The sequence below is a fragment of the Amblyraja radiata genome, chromosome 4, assembly GCF_010909765.2.
Source record: "Amblyraja radiata isolate CabotCenter1 chromosome 4, sAmbRad1.1.pri, whole genome shotgun sequence".
NCBI classification, from domain to species: domain Eukaryota; kingdom Metazoa; phylum Chordata; class Chondrichthyes; order Rajiformes; family Rajidae; genus Amblyraja; species Amblyraja radiata.
In genome coordinates, this window is record NC_045959.1 from 68,326,042 (window position 1) to 68,339,140 (window position 13,099).

At 42.8% G+C, this 13,099-nt stretch overlaps 1 protein-coding gene across 1 annotated transcript in view; it reads left to right on the plus strand.

Moving 5' to 3' along the window:
• Positions 1-13,099, plus strand: part of LOC116972242 (chloride channel protein C-like) — a 92,928-nt gene that overhangs the window by 13,099 nt on the left and 66,730 nt on the right. The window contains exons 5-7 of the mRNA XM_033019709.1: positions 7,472-7,564; positions 7,877-8,120; positions 12,037-12,231. Of these exons, the coding sequence (XP_032875600.1) occupies positions 7,472-7,564; positions 7,877-8,120; positions 12,037-12,231 (532 nt within the window). The remainder of the gene's footprint in view (positions 1-7,471; positions 7,565-7,876; positions 8,121-12,036; positions 12,232-13,099) is intronic.

A 13,099-nucleotide genomic window follows, 5' to 3' on the forward strand; every position in this document is an offset into this window, starting at 1 on the left:
CAGATCAAGATAATTAATGATTGTCCATGTCACTCACCAAAGACCTTGAATGCTCTTTTTGTTTGCACAAAGGAAGTATTACTTGCAAATTAATTTTCTAAAATCAACAGAAAAAAATTATTGGAAGTTGAAGCAGGTTTTTGGATACAATTTGCACCAAAGCATTCTCCTGATAGGAATAGGTTATTTACTTTGTCCACTGCATTTTGTCACAGATAACGAGATCTTCCTCGACAAACATCCACAGTGATAAAATCTTTAAAAATTATAACTAAATATTCTGAGTCATCTGCATACCATATCTTCAATGGTTGTCTATCTTCATAGACATAACGTTATTCCAACTATATAGTCTAATGTGTTCTGAAAACTACAGTGTTATTTTGAGGGTCGATATGCAGTGAATCAAGTCCAGGAAGAAGTCATGATACAATTATTTGCAAATGAGAATATTATTTAAAACATTCAATTCATAAATGTAGGATAGGTCATAGAGAAGATCAGTGTGGGAAAATGAGAATTCACATTTAAGCAAAAGAGGGACTCAGGACACTTTTGGTTCATTATAAAGGTAATTTCACACTTTGTATACTATACTTCATCAGTAGTTTTTGAACTTCTTGACACACAAAAGAAGGAAAAACATGTATTTCCTATAACTGATGTTCATAACAGTTTCACCATGTATTCAAAACAAATAAACGGGATCAATAAAACCATGAGCATGACCGGGTGAGGTATTTCCATGTCATGTGTTTTGACCAACAACAGTAAAAGACACCTATTTTTTTTAACTGTTTGTTGATGCCAGATATTCTCCTTTGTGCGTGTATAAGCAAGCTGAGATATAAGCCAAGAGCATGAGGCTTTTCACAGACACAGGGTTATATGAAGCCCTGTCGATCAATGGAGACATTTTACTAGATAGGTAAACTTGAGTTGGATGTTTAGTGACTTCCTCCATTTATCTGCAATAAATTTGACAGAGAAGCGTGGTCATCCTGGAAATACAGCATAACTTTTTTTTAAACCATTTTCTCAGATTTTCACCAGAATTCCAAACAAGTTACAGGAGATGAACTCTTGAAGGCCCCAGGAAATGTAACAACTTGTGAAGTTGCAACAGATTCAGTGTCTGCTCAGATCAAGATAATTAATGATTGTCCATGTCAACAACTTGCAAAAGCTTAGGAGTTTAATTTTAAGTCCAGAAGTGTTCATTGCAATTGTTGTGTATTGAGCAATAATATGGAGTATTGAATCACTTGATTCCACAGTGACACAAGTTAGTGTTGCTGCTGTACAACTCACGGCTACCTTCTTTGAAATTGCACGACATTTCATTTGTCATGCCTTCCAATTTTGCAGCAAGTACCAGTTGACCCTGAAACAGATACATCGAATTTATTAAGCAGCCCCTGTATAAAAAGAACAATGACATAGTTACCTGTGAACTAGATTGGAGGGAGGCTGATGAGAAGCTCAAGGAGGGTTCAAAGCAAGATCTGAGTCCTTGATCTCATTCTAGGAGAGCCTGGTAGGAGAAGTTGATCACAATGATAAGGTGAGGAAGTTTGAAAAAGCCATCTCCTGAACAGTGTCCCAGATAGGGTAGCACCCTTTAACAGATCAGGCCTTTATCTCAAATTCAGGGCTTTTTCAATGGTTAAGACGTGCCATTTGTAAGGATGTTTTGTTTTGTGGAATTGACAATGATGTGGTTTGAGCATTAAAAGCCACCTCTATTCTTTCTGCAGATTGGTATCTTCCTCCTGCAGTCATTTACAATATTTCACAATTTTTCTAATGTCCTCTTTGGACTCATCAGTAAATTCCAAATTCCTAACTTTTGATTATCTTTTTATAGTCAATAAACATAGTCCTCTTGCAGTGCTGGACAGAACACACTTCCTGCCTGTAATTTTGTTTTCATTCTTAGCCTTTGTCTTCCAACCTTTTCTTATACGGTGTCGGCACATTCCACTAAATTGGTATGACTTGGTTACTTTTACAGTTTCATATCAAATTTATTTTGTGACTCCCTACATACCACAACCCAAAGAGGATAGACACAGTAGCACAGCAGTAGAGCTGCTGCCTCACATTGCCAAAGACCCAGGTTCAATCCTGACTATGGATGCTGTCTGTGTGGCGTTTGTACGTTCTCCCTGTGACCACGTGGGTTTCCTTCGGGTGCTCTGGTTTCCTCCCACATTCCAAAGATGTGCAGGTTTGTAGGTTAATTGGCTTCTGTAAATTGCCCCTAGTTTGTAGGATGTGAAAGTGATATCAATTAGAACTAGTGTACGGGCGATTGATGGTCAATGTGGGGCGAAGGGTCTGTTTCCGTGCTGTATCTATCAACTCTAAATTATCAATGGTATTGATATTTGTCATGGATACCGCGATACAGTGGAAAAACTTTGGTTGTGTGCTATCCAGTCCAATCATATTCACAACTTCACAAGTTATAGGATATTCACAAGTTCACAAATTATTGGCTGCCATCCAGCCAACCCGCTATCCATGCTGGTATATTTTCTTTAATACCGTGGGCTCTCATCTTCCCTAGCACCTTATCGAAGGCCTTCTGAAAATCTAGGTAATGTTAAAGCGCCTTGAGTTGAAAAGGCGCTATATAAATCCCATCCATTATTACAAGAGTATAATCGAGCCATAACAAGTACAACAGGTAGTGCAAAGAGAAAAATACCAGAGGCAAAGTAGCATTTTTGCAATACAGTTATGTAAAAAGTGTAGATTAAAAAATGTAAGGTTTGAGGTGAGGTATGTTGCATTTTCTTTATTCAATTTCCCTGTTATTTCTTCAAATAATTAAATATGATCTCTTTGGAACTCATTGCATTTCACATGCAGAGGCACTTGATACTAACAGTGGGGGTAGTTCCCCGAAGTACATCAGTTTTGGCCCAGCGTGCCTGGATAAGGATGAAGATGATGATAGTGAAAGATATGGAGGATATATTTTGAAAGTATTCATTCATTCGTTCAAATGCCTTGCATGTTGTCAGTCGGCCTGATCGCATTCAAGAGACAAGAACCATGGACTTCCTGCAATATCAGACCATTATTTCCTATTCGGGACGTGGCAACAGGGAGCACTCATTAATAGACAGCTGCCTTGTAAGAGTTAATGATGTGTATTGGTGCACATCTGGGAGCACTGGTATGATCTGTGTTACACCAAACATACAACCTTTTGGATGGTATGGCCAGGAGAGAGTGACATTGTTAAATCAGTACATACTGCCCTTTCCCAGGACATTAGGATGAGGGTCATATCAGGTTTTGATCTGAAATGTCACCTATCCATGACCTCCACAGACGCTGCCTGACCTGCTGAGTTAATCCAGCACTTTGTTGTTTTTTTTAATCAGCACCTGCAGCTCATTGTTTCTACTAGTATTTGTCCACCTGGCATTGATTCTCTGGCAATATCCCTGCTTGTGCCTCACAGCTAACTGCCCTATGCTGTTGTCTACTTAGTCTAGTGTCATTGATCTTTGGACCTTCCAGACCTAGAACCAGTTGCAGTTGTGCATCAGGGCCACTGCAGCAAGAAAGCATTTTTTCCCCAATCAATCCGCAGCTATTGTGGAGGTAACAGCATTACTATAGGAGGTCTTAGACTTTAGAGATACAGCACGGAAACAGGCCCTTCGGCTCACTTGCCGACTGGTGATCACCCCATAAAATAACATTATCCTACATACTACTACACCCGGAGAAATTCCACCCGGTCACAGGAGAATGTACAAACTCCATACCGACAGCACCCATAGTCAGGATTGCTCCCGGGTCTCTGGCGCTGTAAGGCAGCAGCTCTACAACTGCGCCACCGTGCCACAGGTTCAATGGTCACAGTCATGGTGGCACAGCGGTAGAGTTGCTGCCTTACAACGAATGAAGCGCCGGAGACCCAGGTTTGATCCTGACTATGGGTGCTGTCTGTACGGAGTTTGTACATTCTGCGTGAGTCTGATCTGCGTGAGTTTTCTCCGAGATCTTCGGTTTCCTCCTGCACTCCAAAGATGTACAGGTTTGTAGGTTAATTGGCTTGATGAATGTATAAATTGTCCCTAGTGGGTGTAGGATAGTGTTGGTGTGCGGGGATTGCTGGTCCGTGCGGATCCAGTGGGCAGAAGGGCCTGTTTCCACGCTGTATCTCTAAACTGAACTGAACTGAACCCCATCCTGGATTCTTGATTAGTTAAGTGTCAGAGGTTATGGGGAGAAGGCAGGGCTAGATCAGTCATGATTGAATGACGGAGTAAACTTGATGGGCTGAATGGCCTAACACTACTCCTATTACTTATGACCTGGACACGCACGCATTTTTCCCCTTCCGCTCCTCTTTCACTTTCATTCCTTCCTGGCTTTGCAGTTTTAACCTCGACTATCCAAATCTCACACGTCTTGTCTATTCTTTGCTGACCTTTGTCCAAACATCTGCGTATCAAGCCCCCCCTTCACCTGTATCCACCTATCACCTGACTGGCCTTTTTCTGCCCCTCCTCTCTTCCAGCTTTCCACTCCCCCCACCACATTCAGAATGAAGAAAGGTTCTGACCCAAAACGTCACCTATCCATGTTCTCCAAAGATGCTGCCTTACACATTGATTTACTCCAGCACTTTGTGTTCAGGTTAGAAGTTGGTCCTGAGAGTAAAATATAAGAGTGAATAGTTTGTGACTTTGTATAATTAGAAGATTATTTTTAGAGATTTGTGGTGATAGAAATATGTACACAAATTCAATCTAATTTACTCTTAAAGAGAATATGTGGATCATGTTTTGAGGGTGGCTCGTTAAAGATAGAGCCCTGCATGGTGCAATGGCCTTAACAATTTTACATCTCTATACTTATAAAACTCTGATCTTGGATGTGTGTGTATTTGTGTGTGATGTTCGTGTGCGTTTCACATCTCGAAAACACGACGCGCTAACGTTGAAAATTTTACATATTCCGTTAGAGATTTACGGCATGATGTCAAAAATCGCCTTCTCTGAAAATTACATGCTTTATTTCTCGTTATTTATGAAAATGTTCACAAATCTCAAATAACTTGAGATGGTCTCGCTGATGATCACAATGGATCTGACTGCCTGCCTCTGCTCGCGCTGCGAGTGACGTCGCCCCTGTTCTGTCTTCTGTAATTCTTGACTTCTTAACTTTCACTTCTTTAAATTTGTCACTTAGCAATTTTAAACTGCTGCTCAGGTCATGCTGCGTGCTCCTTGAAGTTCTAGAACATGGCGGCGACGGTCGTTATTGCCGCGTGGGCGAGGGTGCAAGGCAGCACGATTGGAAGGTGGCCGTGGCGGCCATTACTCCCTCTGGGAGAGCCCGTCTATGGAGACCTGCGATTCGGGGACTCGGGGAATCGTGACGCCTTTTCCTAGCTGGTGATCCCGATCCCACCTGGCGATCTCTGGCCGTCACGGGGGATGACCTCCTCTTTCCTTCCCCGCACGATCATCTGTCAGGCGGGTGGGTGAGCTTCCCCTCGCGGAAGCCACGAATGGCTGGCCCTCTGAGTCTTTTGACCGTCCTCCGATCGCGAGCGCTCGCCCGCGGCCTCCCTCGGGTCTCCGCCACCTGCTCGCCGTGGGCCCCACAGCCAGCCCGGCTCCCCTCCTCCTCTCCCCCCCTCCCCCCTCCCCTCCTCTGCTGGGGTATAAACTACCCAAGCGAAATTTGAGGTGCTATTCCTCCAATTTGCGCTGAGCCTCACTCTGACAATGGAGGAGGCCTGGGACAGAAAGGTCAGATTGGGAATGGGAGGGGGAGTTGAAGTGCTGGGCCACAGGAAGATCAGTTTGGTTAAGACTGAGTGGAGGTGTTCAGCGAAACGATCGCCGAGCCTGCGCTTGGTCTCGCCGATGTAGAGAAGTTGACACCTGGAACAGCGGATGCAGTAGATGAGGTTGGAGGAGGTGCAAGTGAACCTCTGCCTCACCTGGAAAGACTGTTTGGGTCCTTGGATAGAGTCGAGGGAGGAGGTAAAGCTTAGTTATAGTTTAGTTTAGAGATACATCGCAGAAACAGACCTTTCGGCCCTCTGAGTCCACGCCGACCAGTGATCCCTGCACACTAACACTATCCTACACACTAGGGACAATTTACAATTTTAATAAAGCCAATTAACCTACAATCCCGTACGTCTTTCGAGTGTGGGAGGAAACCGGAGCATGCAGAGAAAACCCACGTGGTCACAGGGAGAACGTACTAACTCCATACAGGCAGCACCCGTGGTCAGGATCAAACCGGGGTCTCTGGCGCTGAAATGAATGAATACGTTTATTGGCCAAGTATTCACATACAAGGAATTTTCCCTGGTGCTCCACCCGCAAGTGACAACATGACATAGTGACAGTTAGGAATGACACATAAAACATTAAACATTAATAATAAAACATTTTTGATTAAACAACTCTACCACTGAGCCACCGTGACACCATTTATATCTCTGTTCTCTATTCTCTCACACTTACTCATTAACAATCCCCACCTGATATTCCCAACAGACACTTACACGAGTGGCAATTTGAAACAGCTAATTAACAACTATTGCTCCCTTGGGATATGAGAGAAAACTGGAGCACCTTCAGGGAACCCCATGCAATTCTAGGTAGAAGGTGCAAACTCCAAGAACACAGCACAAGATGTCAGAATCAAACCTGGGATGTTGGATTTATGAGGCAGGTCAATTACCCGCAGCCCACTGTATAAAGTATTTGTCTATGTAAACTTAATTTAATTTAATATGTAATAAAACCAGATGCATCACGGATGTGACTGTACTGTTCAGTGTGTGCAAATGCCAAAACGTCCTGGGCAATCTCCTTCAGCAATGGTTTGAACTGGTACAGTTATTGTTAAGAATCAGAAATAGTGGATTGTAGTGAGATTATTTGGAATAGCAGGCTCAAAAGTCAAGAGTATTTAATGGTCATGCTGTATATATTGAAAACGGAACACCAAAATTCTCACTTGCAGCAGCTTAACAGATCTGTCTAGACAGTACTTAAAATCACATAATAAATGAATATATAATGTCAGTAAATGGAAACCCCCCCCCCCCACAATATTATTGCAAAAAAGACCAAAGTCCTTAGTGCAACCAAGGCAGTTCGTAGTTCATAGTTTAGTTTGGTGCTTGTAGTGTTAAAGAACCGATAGTTGTTGGGAAGAAGCTGTCCTGAACCTGGAGGTCATGGTTTTCAACATCCTATTACTTCTTCCTGATGGCAGGAGTGAAATTAGAGCGTGGCCAGGGTAGAGAGTCCTTAATCATGCTGCCTGCTTTTTTTGAGGCAACGCCCCCTGTAGATTGTGATTGCTGAATTCCAAGGAATATATATCTCAAAATGCCAAAATTGCAGCATTAACATTTAAATCTAATACTAATATGTAAAAATAATCATTCATAATTACTTTTGCTTTGCAGTTCAATTTTAGGAAGTGGTTTGAGTCAGTTTAAATCTGACACATTTGGAGTCCAATTTCCTTTCTTTACAAGATTTCGGAACTGTGCTAACAGGTAACTGATCAATTTTGAAATTGGAAAGTTGAGTTCATGGAATCATTGAGCAAATTTTAAAAGCAATGGAAAACTGTCAATTTTATTTCTGTACCGCATTCGCTGTTTAGGATCATGAATTGCTTAATGTAATTGACGGGTTTGACACAGATGATTTTCCCCAGTGGATTCTATTGTTTGAAGCGGGATAAATTGTGAGTGAAAATATAAAACATCCCTTTCATTGGAGGCAAAGGTAATGCAATGTTGTCTTAAAATTCCTGTTTGGAAGTGGTAAAAAAAATTATCTTTGGGCTTGTTGATCTGTTACAGGAGAAACTTCATTACTGCAGGGGCAGGAGCAGCGATTGCTTCAGTGTTTCGAGCTCCTGTGGGTGGGCTGTTGTTCACTTTTGAAGAGGTGGCTTCGTTCTGGGATATCAAACTAGCCTGGCAGACCTTTTTCTGTTGTTTGATGGCTACATTCACTACTGATCTCCTCTCCTCCTCTTTCCATGGATTTATATATCAGGGCCATTTTGGATTCTTCAAGGCTGAGGAAAGCATCTTATTTGGGGTATGTTTTCTTAAAAGACAAGGTACAATGCTCTATTAAATTAATATGCTGGCTACTCAATATGCCAAGCCATTATAGTGCTGTCTGTGTGGAGTTTGCATGTTCTCTCTATAACCATGTGGGTTTCCACTGGGTCCTCCGGTTTCCTCCCACATTCCAAAGAGGTGTGGGTTTAAAGGTTAATTGGCTTCTGTAAATTGTAAATAGTCCCTAGAGTGTAGGATAGTGTTAATGTGGTGATTGTTGGTTGGTGTGGACTCTGTGAAATTGCCCCTAATATGTAGGGAGCGGATGCGAAAGTGGGATAACATGGAACTAGTGTGAATGAATGATCAATGGCCGGCTTGGACCCTGTGGACCAAAAGGCCTGATTTATGACAATAGACAATAGATGCATGAGTAGGCCATTTAGCCCTTCGAGCCAGTCAATGTGATCATGGCTGATCATCCCCAATCAATACCCGATTCCTGCCTTCTCCCCATATCCCCTGACTCCGCTATTTTTAAGAGCCCTATCTAGCTCTCTCTTGAAAGCATCCAGAGAACCTGCTTCCACCACCCTCTGAGGAGGAGAATTCCACAGACTCACCACACTCTGTGAGAAAAAGTGTTTCCTCGTCTCTGTTCGAAATGGCTTATTCCTTATTCTTAAACTGTGGCCCCTGGTTCTGGACTCCCCCAACATCGGGAACATGTTTCCTGCCTCTAGTGTGTCCAAGCCCTTAACAATCTTATATGTTTCAATGAGATCACCTCTCATCCTTCTAAACTCCAGAGTGTACAAGCCCAGCTGCTCCATTCTCTCAGCATCTTTCATGTTGTATCTTCCATAGAGTCATAGAGTTATAGTGATAGTGTGGAAACAGGCCCTTCACCCCAACTTTACCACATTGACTACCATGTCCCAGCTACACTAGTCCCACCTGCCAGCATTTGGTCCATATCCCTCCAAACCTGTCCTATCCATGGACCTGTCTAACTGTTTCTTAACTGTTGGGATTGTCCCTGCCTCAGCTACCTTCTCTGGCAGCTTGTTCCATAAAGCCACCACTCTTTGTGTGAAAAAGTTACCCCTCAGATTCATATTAAATCTTTTCCCCTTCACCTTAAATTCCAATTTAAAAAAAACTTCAAATAACATTAAAAGACAATAATTCTTTGCTTGTTTTCAATAATTTGGAATATTGCAAAAGAGTGCTTTAAGAATATTTTTTATTCACTTTTATAATAAATCAATCATAATTTCCAGGCAAATTAGAAGCTTTCTATTCCCCTCATGGCAAAAGCATATCTTTCAGCTTTACATTACAGCCTTCTTGATCAGGAGAGGATATACTTTCTAAAGAAAAATAGGGTAATTGATCAAGAAGGAACTGCAGCTGCTGGAAAATCGAAGGTAGGTGCGGCAGCGGGTGCGGCAGCATCTATGGAGCGAAGGAAATAGGCAACGTTTTGGGCCAAAACCCTTCTTCAGACTGATGCAGGGTGGAGGGCGTGGGGGGGGGGGGGGAGGAGCCAGAGGGCTGAGGGAGAGCTGAGAAGGGGAGGAGATATCAAGGGCTACCGGAAATTGAAGAAGTCAATGTTCATGCCGCTGGGGTGCAGACTGCCCAAGCGGAATATGACCTGTCCAATTTCCGGTGGTACTCACTCTGGCCATGGAGGAGGCCCAGGACAGAAAGGTCGGATTTGGAATGGGAGGGGGAGCTGAAGTGCTGAAGCACAGGGAGGTCAGGTTGGTTAATGCGGACCGAGTGTAGGTGTTCGGCGAAACGATCGCCAAGCCTACGCTTGGTCTCACCGATGTAGATCAGCTGACATCAAGAGCATCAATAGATGAGGTTGGAGGAGGTGCAGGTGAACCTCTGTCGCACCTGGAACGACTGTTTGGGTCCTTGAATGGAGTCGAGGGGGGTGGTAAAGCGACACGTGTAGCATCTCCTGCGGTTGCAAGGGAAAGTGCCCGGGGAGGGGATGGTACGGGTGGTAAGAAGAATTGACCAGAGAGTTATGGAGGGAGCGGTCTTTGCGGACAGCAGACAGGGGGGGAGATGGGAAGATGTGGCGAGTGGTGGGGTCACGTTGGCGGTGGCGAAAATGACGGAGGACTATTTGTTGTATGTGACGGCTAGTGGGGTGGAAGGTGAGGACTAGGGGGATTCTGCCCTTGTTCTGAGTGGGGGATGGGGAGAGAGAGCAGTGTTGCGGGGTATTGAAGAGACCCTGGTGAGAGCCTCATCTATGGTAGGGGAGGGGAGGGGAACCCCCGTTCCCTGAAGAATGAGGACATTTCCGATGCCCTGGTGTGGAACACCTCATCCTGGGAGTAGATGCGGAGTAATTGATTTGTTCTTTGGAGAACACTGTTGTACCAGAATGTATGTTCCCTATCTGCTCTAGGCAATAATTCTTGCCAGAGGATCTTTTTGCATAATGAAACTGAGGTAAGAAATTGAATAACACCATGAGGACTTAATTGTCTCCATGGCATCACAAGGCAATATCTTAGTTGTAGTTTCTTTGTACCTGGTCTTCTTGAAGAAAATCATTTTAAAATGTTCAGGGCTTGATTTGTACCTACAATGAAAAACGACACAAAGTGCTTGGGAAACTGAGCATCTCCAGAGAACATAGGTGACATTTCGGGTTGGGATGCTTCTTCAGACTGATTGTAGTGGTGTTGTGGGGGGAGGAGGGGGGCGGGGGAGAAATTTGTGATGGGTAGATACAGGTGTAATTGGCGAGGTTGGATGAGTTAGCAGTCAGGGGAGGAATTCGGCCAGAGTCTAATGGTAAGTGGCCCAGAGAACATTCCTGGCAGTGTTGGTAAGTGGGTGTGGATTGGTGGTAATAGAGAAGGTATTGGATATTGCAATCAAGGGATAAATAAAAACCATATCCATTGAAAGCTCCATGCACCAAATATCAGGGCATGGCAGAAGTCAGTGTGGCCTCTTTAAATATTGTGGGCGCCAACCCAGGTGATGAAACGTACATCAGTATTGCCCAAACTAAGGCCTTCAAAAAAGCCTTAGTTTGGGCAATACTGATGTACGTTTCATCATCTGCTAAGCCAACAAGTTTGAGATATGCTAATTCGGCGTGAACTAGAGCTCCACTATGGAGCCCAACCTCTGCATTGTTTGGATGCAGCTCTAAGTTATCTACATTTCCTTGACATCTTCTATTCTTGTACTGAGAAACATCAGTATTCTTTACATGGATACAGTTATTATATTGTTACAGTTGCACGAGACATTAGTGAGAACTCATTTGTAGCATTGCATTCACTTTTGGTTACCCAGCTTCAGGATGGATGTCATTAAGCTGGAAAGAGTGCAGAGATTTACAAGGATGTTGCTAGGACTTGGGCTTGAGATATAGGGAGAGGTTGAGCAGGCTCGGTCTTTATTTCTTGGAGTGCAAGAGGCTGAGGGGTGATTTTATAAATGTGTACAAAATCATGAGAAGAATGGATAGGGTGATTACACATAATCTTTTACCTAGGCTAGGGGAATCAAGAACCAGAGGACATAAGTTTATGGTGAGAGGCGAAAGATTTAATAGGTGGGTATATGGAATGAGCTGTGAAGTGAGGTAGTTGAGGCAGGCACAATCAATCTGATGAAGGCTCTCGACCCGAAATGTCACCCATTCCTTCTCTCTACAGATGCTGCCTGCCCCGCTGAGTTACTCCAGCATTTTGTGTCTAACAACATTTAAAAGACAGTGGACAGGTAAATGGACAGGAAATACCCAGAGGCCAAATGCGGGCAAATGGGAGTGCTTTAGATGGGGCATCTTGGTCGGCATGGACAAATTGGGCTGATGGGCCTGTTTCTGCACTTTATGACTATTATAAAGCTTCTCAATTTAAATTAGTATTGATATTGACATGCTATTCTCTTTCATCTAGGTGAAATATTTGCTTGACATGAATATTATGGTCTTCATTCCATCCATTATACTGGGAATAATAGGTGGTTTGCTGGGAGCATTGTTTATCTCAATGAACATGAGAGTCAACAAATTTCGGATCAAATTATTTAATTTAATTAAGCACCCATTAATACAAAAGTTAAGCAAGCTCTTGGAGGCAATCCTGATTTTGGTAAGTTTTTTGTAGTGTACATCTATATGTAGATAGTTTGTAAAAACCTGGAAGATGGATTAAAAGGGCATAGGTTATTTCAAGCCATTGAATATTTTGTAATAAAATTATAGCCTGTTGTGTATTGGATTGTGGCAACATTGTTTAATGCAGGAAATCCAAGAATGTCTCCCTCTGTGAAGATATCCACAGTAAGAAAACTTGATCCTGACACTGCAAACCTTTATTTCATGCAATAACCTTGCTGGTGGACACAAGAAGCTGTGGGTTTTGGAATCTCAATCGAAGAGAGAAATTGATGGAGGAACTTGGAATTCCTCCAAGCAATTTGTTTTATTATCCACGTTGGTAATTTGGATTACTGACTATTTTCCAGTATCTTAGAAATATTTACTTAAACAATAATAACGTGTACGTTAAAGATCATATTAATTTATTGACATTTAGTATCGTCCAGCATGATACCATTAACATTGATCAGTGCATCTGAAGAACGGAAATGCATGCACTTTCCAAAGGCCGCCGTGTACCGCTGTCCTGAATGAATAAATGAAATACAAATTCTACATTATTGACTTTTGATGGTATGATAGAGATTTAATGGATGATGAAAACACTTTTTCCAACTTTGTCTTCTGGATATTTTTTGTTTTTTATTAATTCAAACATAAGAAAAATCAGACCTTACTGCTGTTTTCACTGATTTAATAACGATGCTTTATATACCCAAACAGCTCATCGCAGCCCATCTGTCGTAGAAACTGTTTTAATGCAAAGTGCTGGAGGAACTCGGGGTCAGGCAGCTATTGGGGAATCAACTTTTCGGGTCGGGAACCTTCTTCAGAATGATCAGTCTGAAGAACGGCCA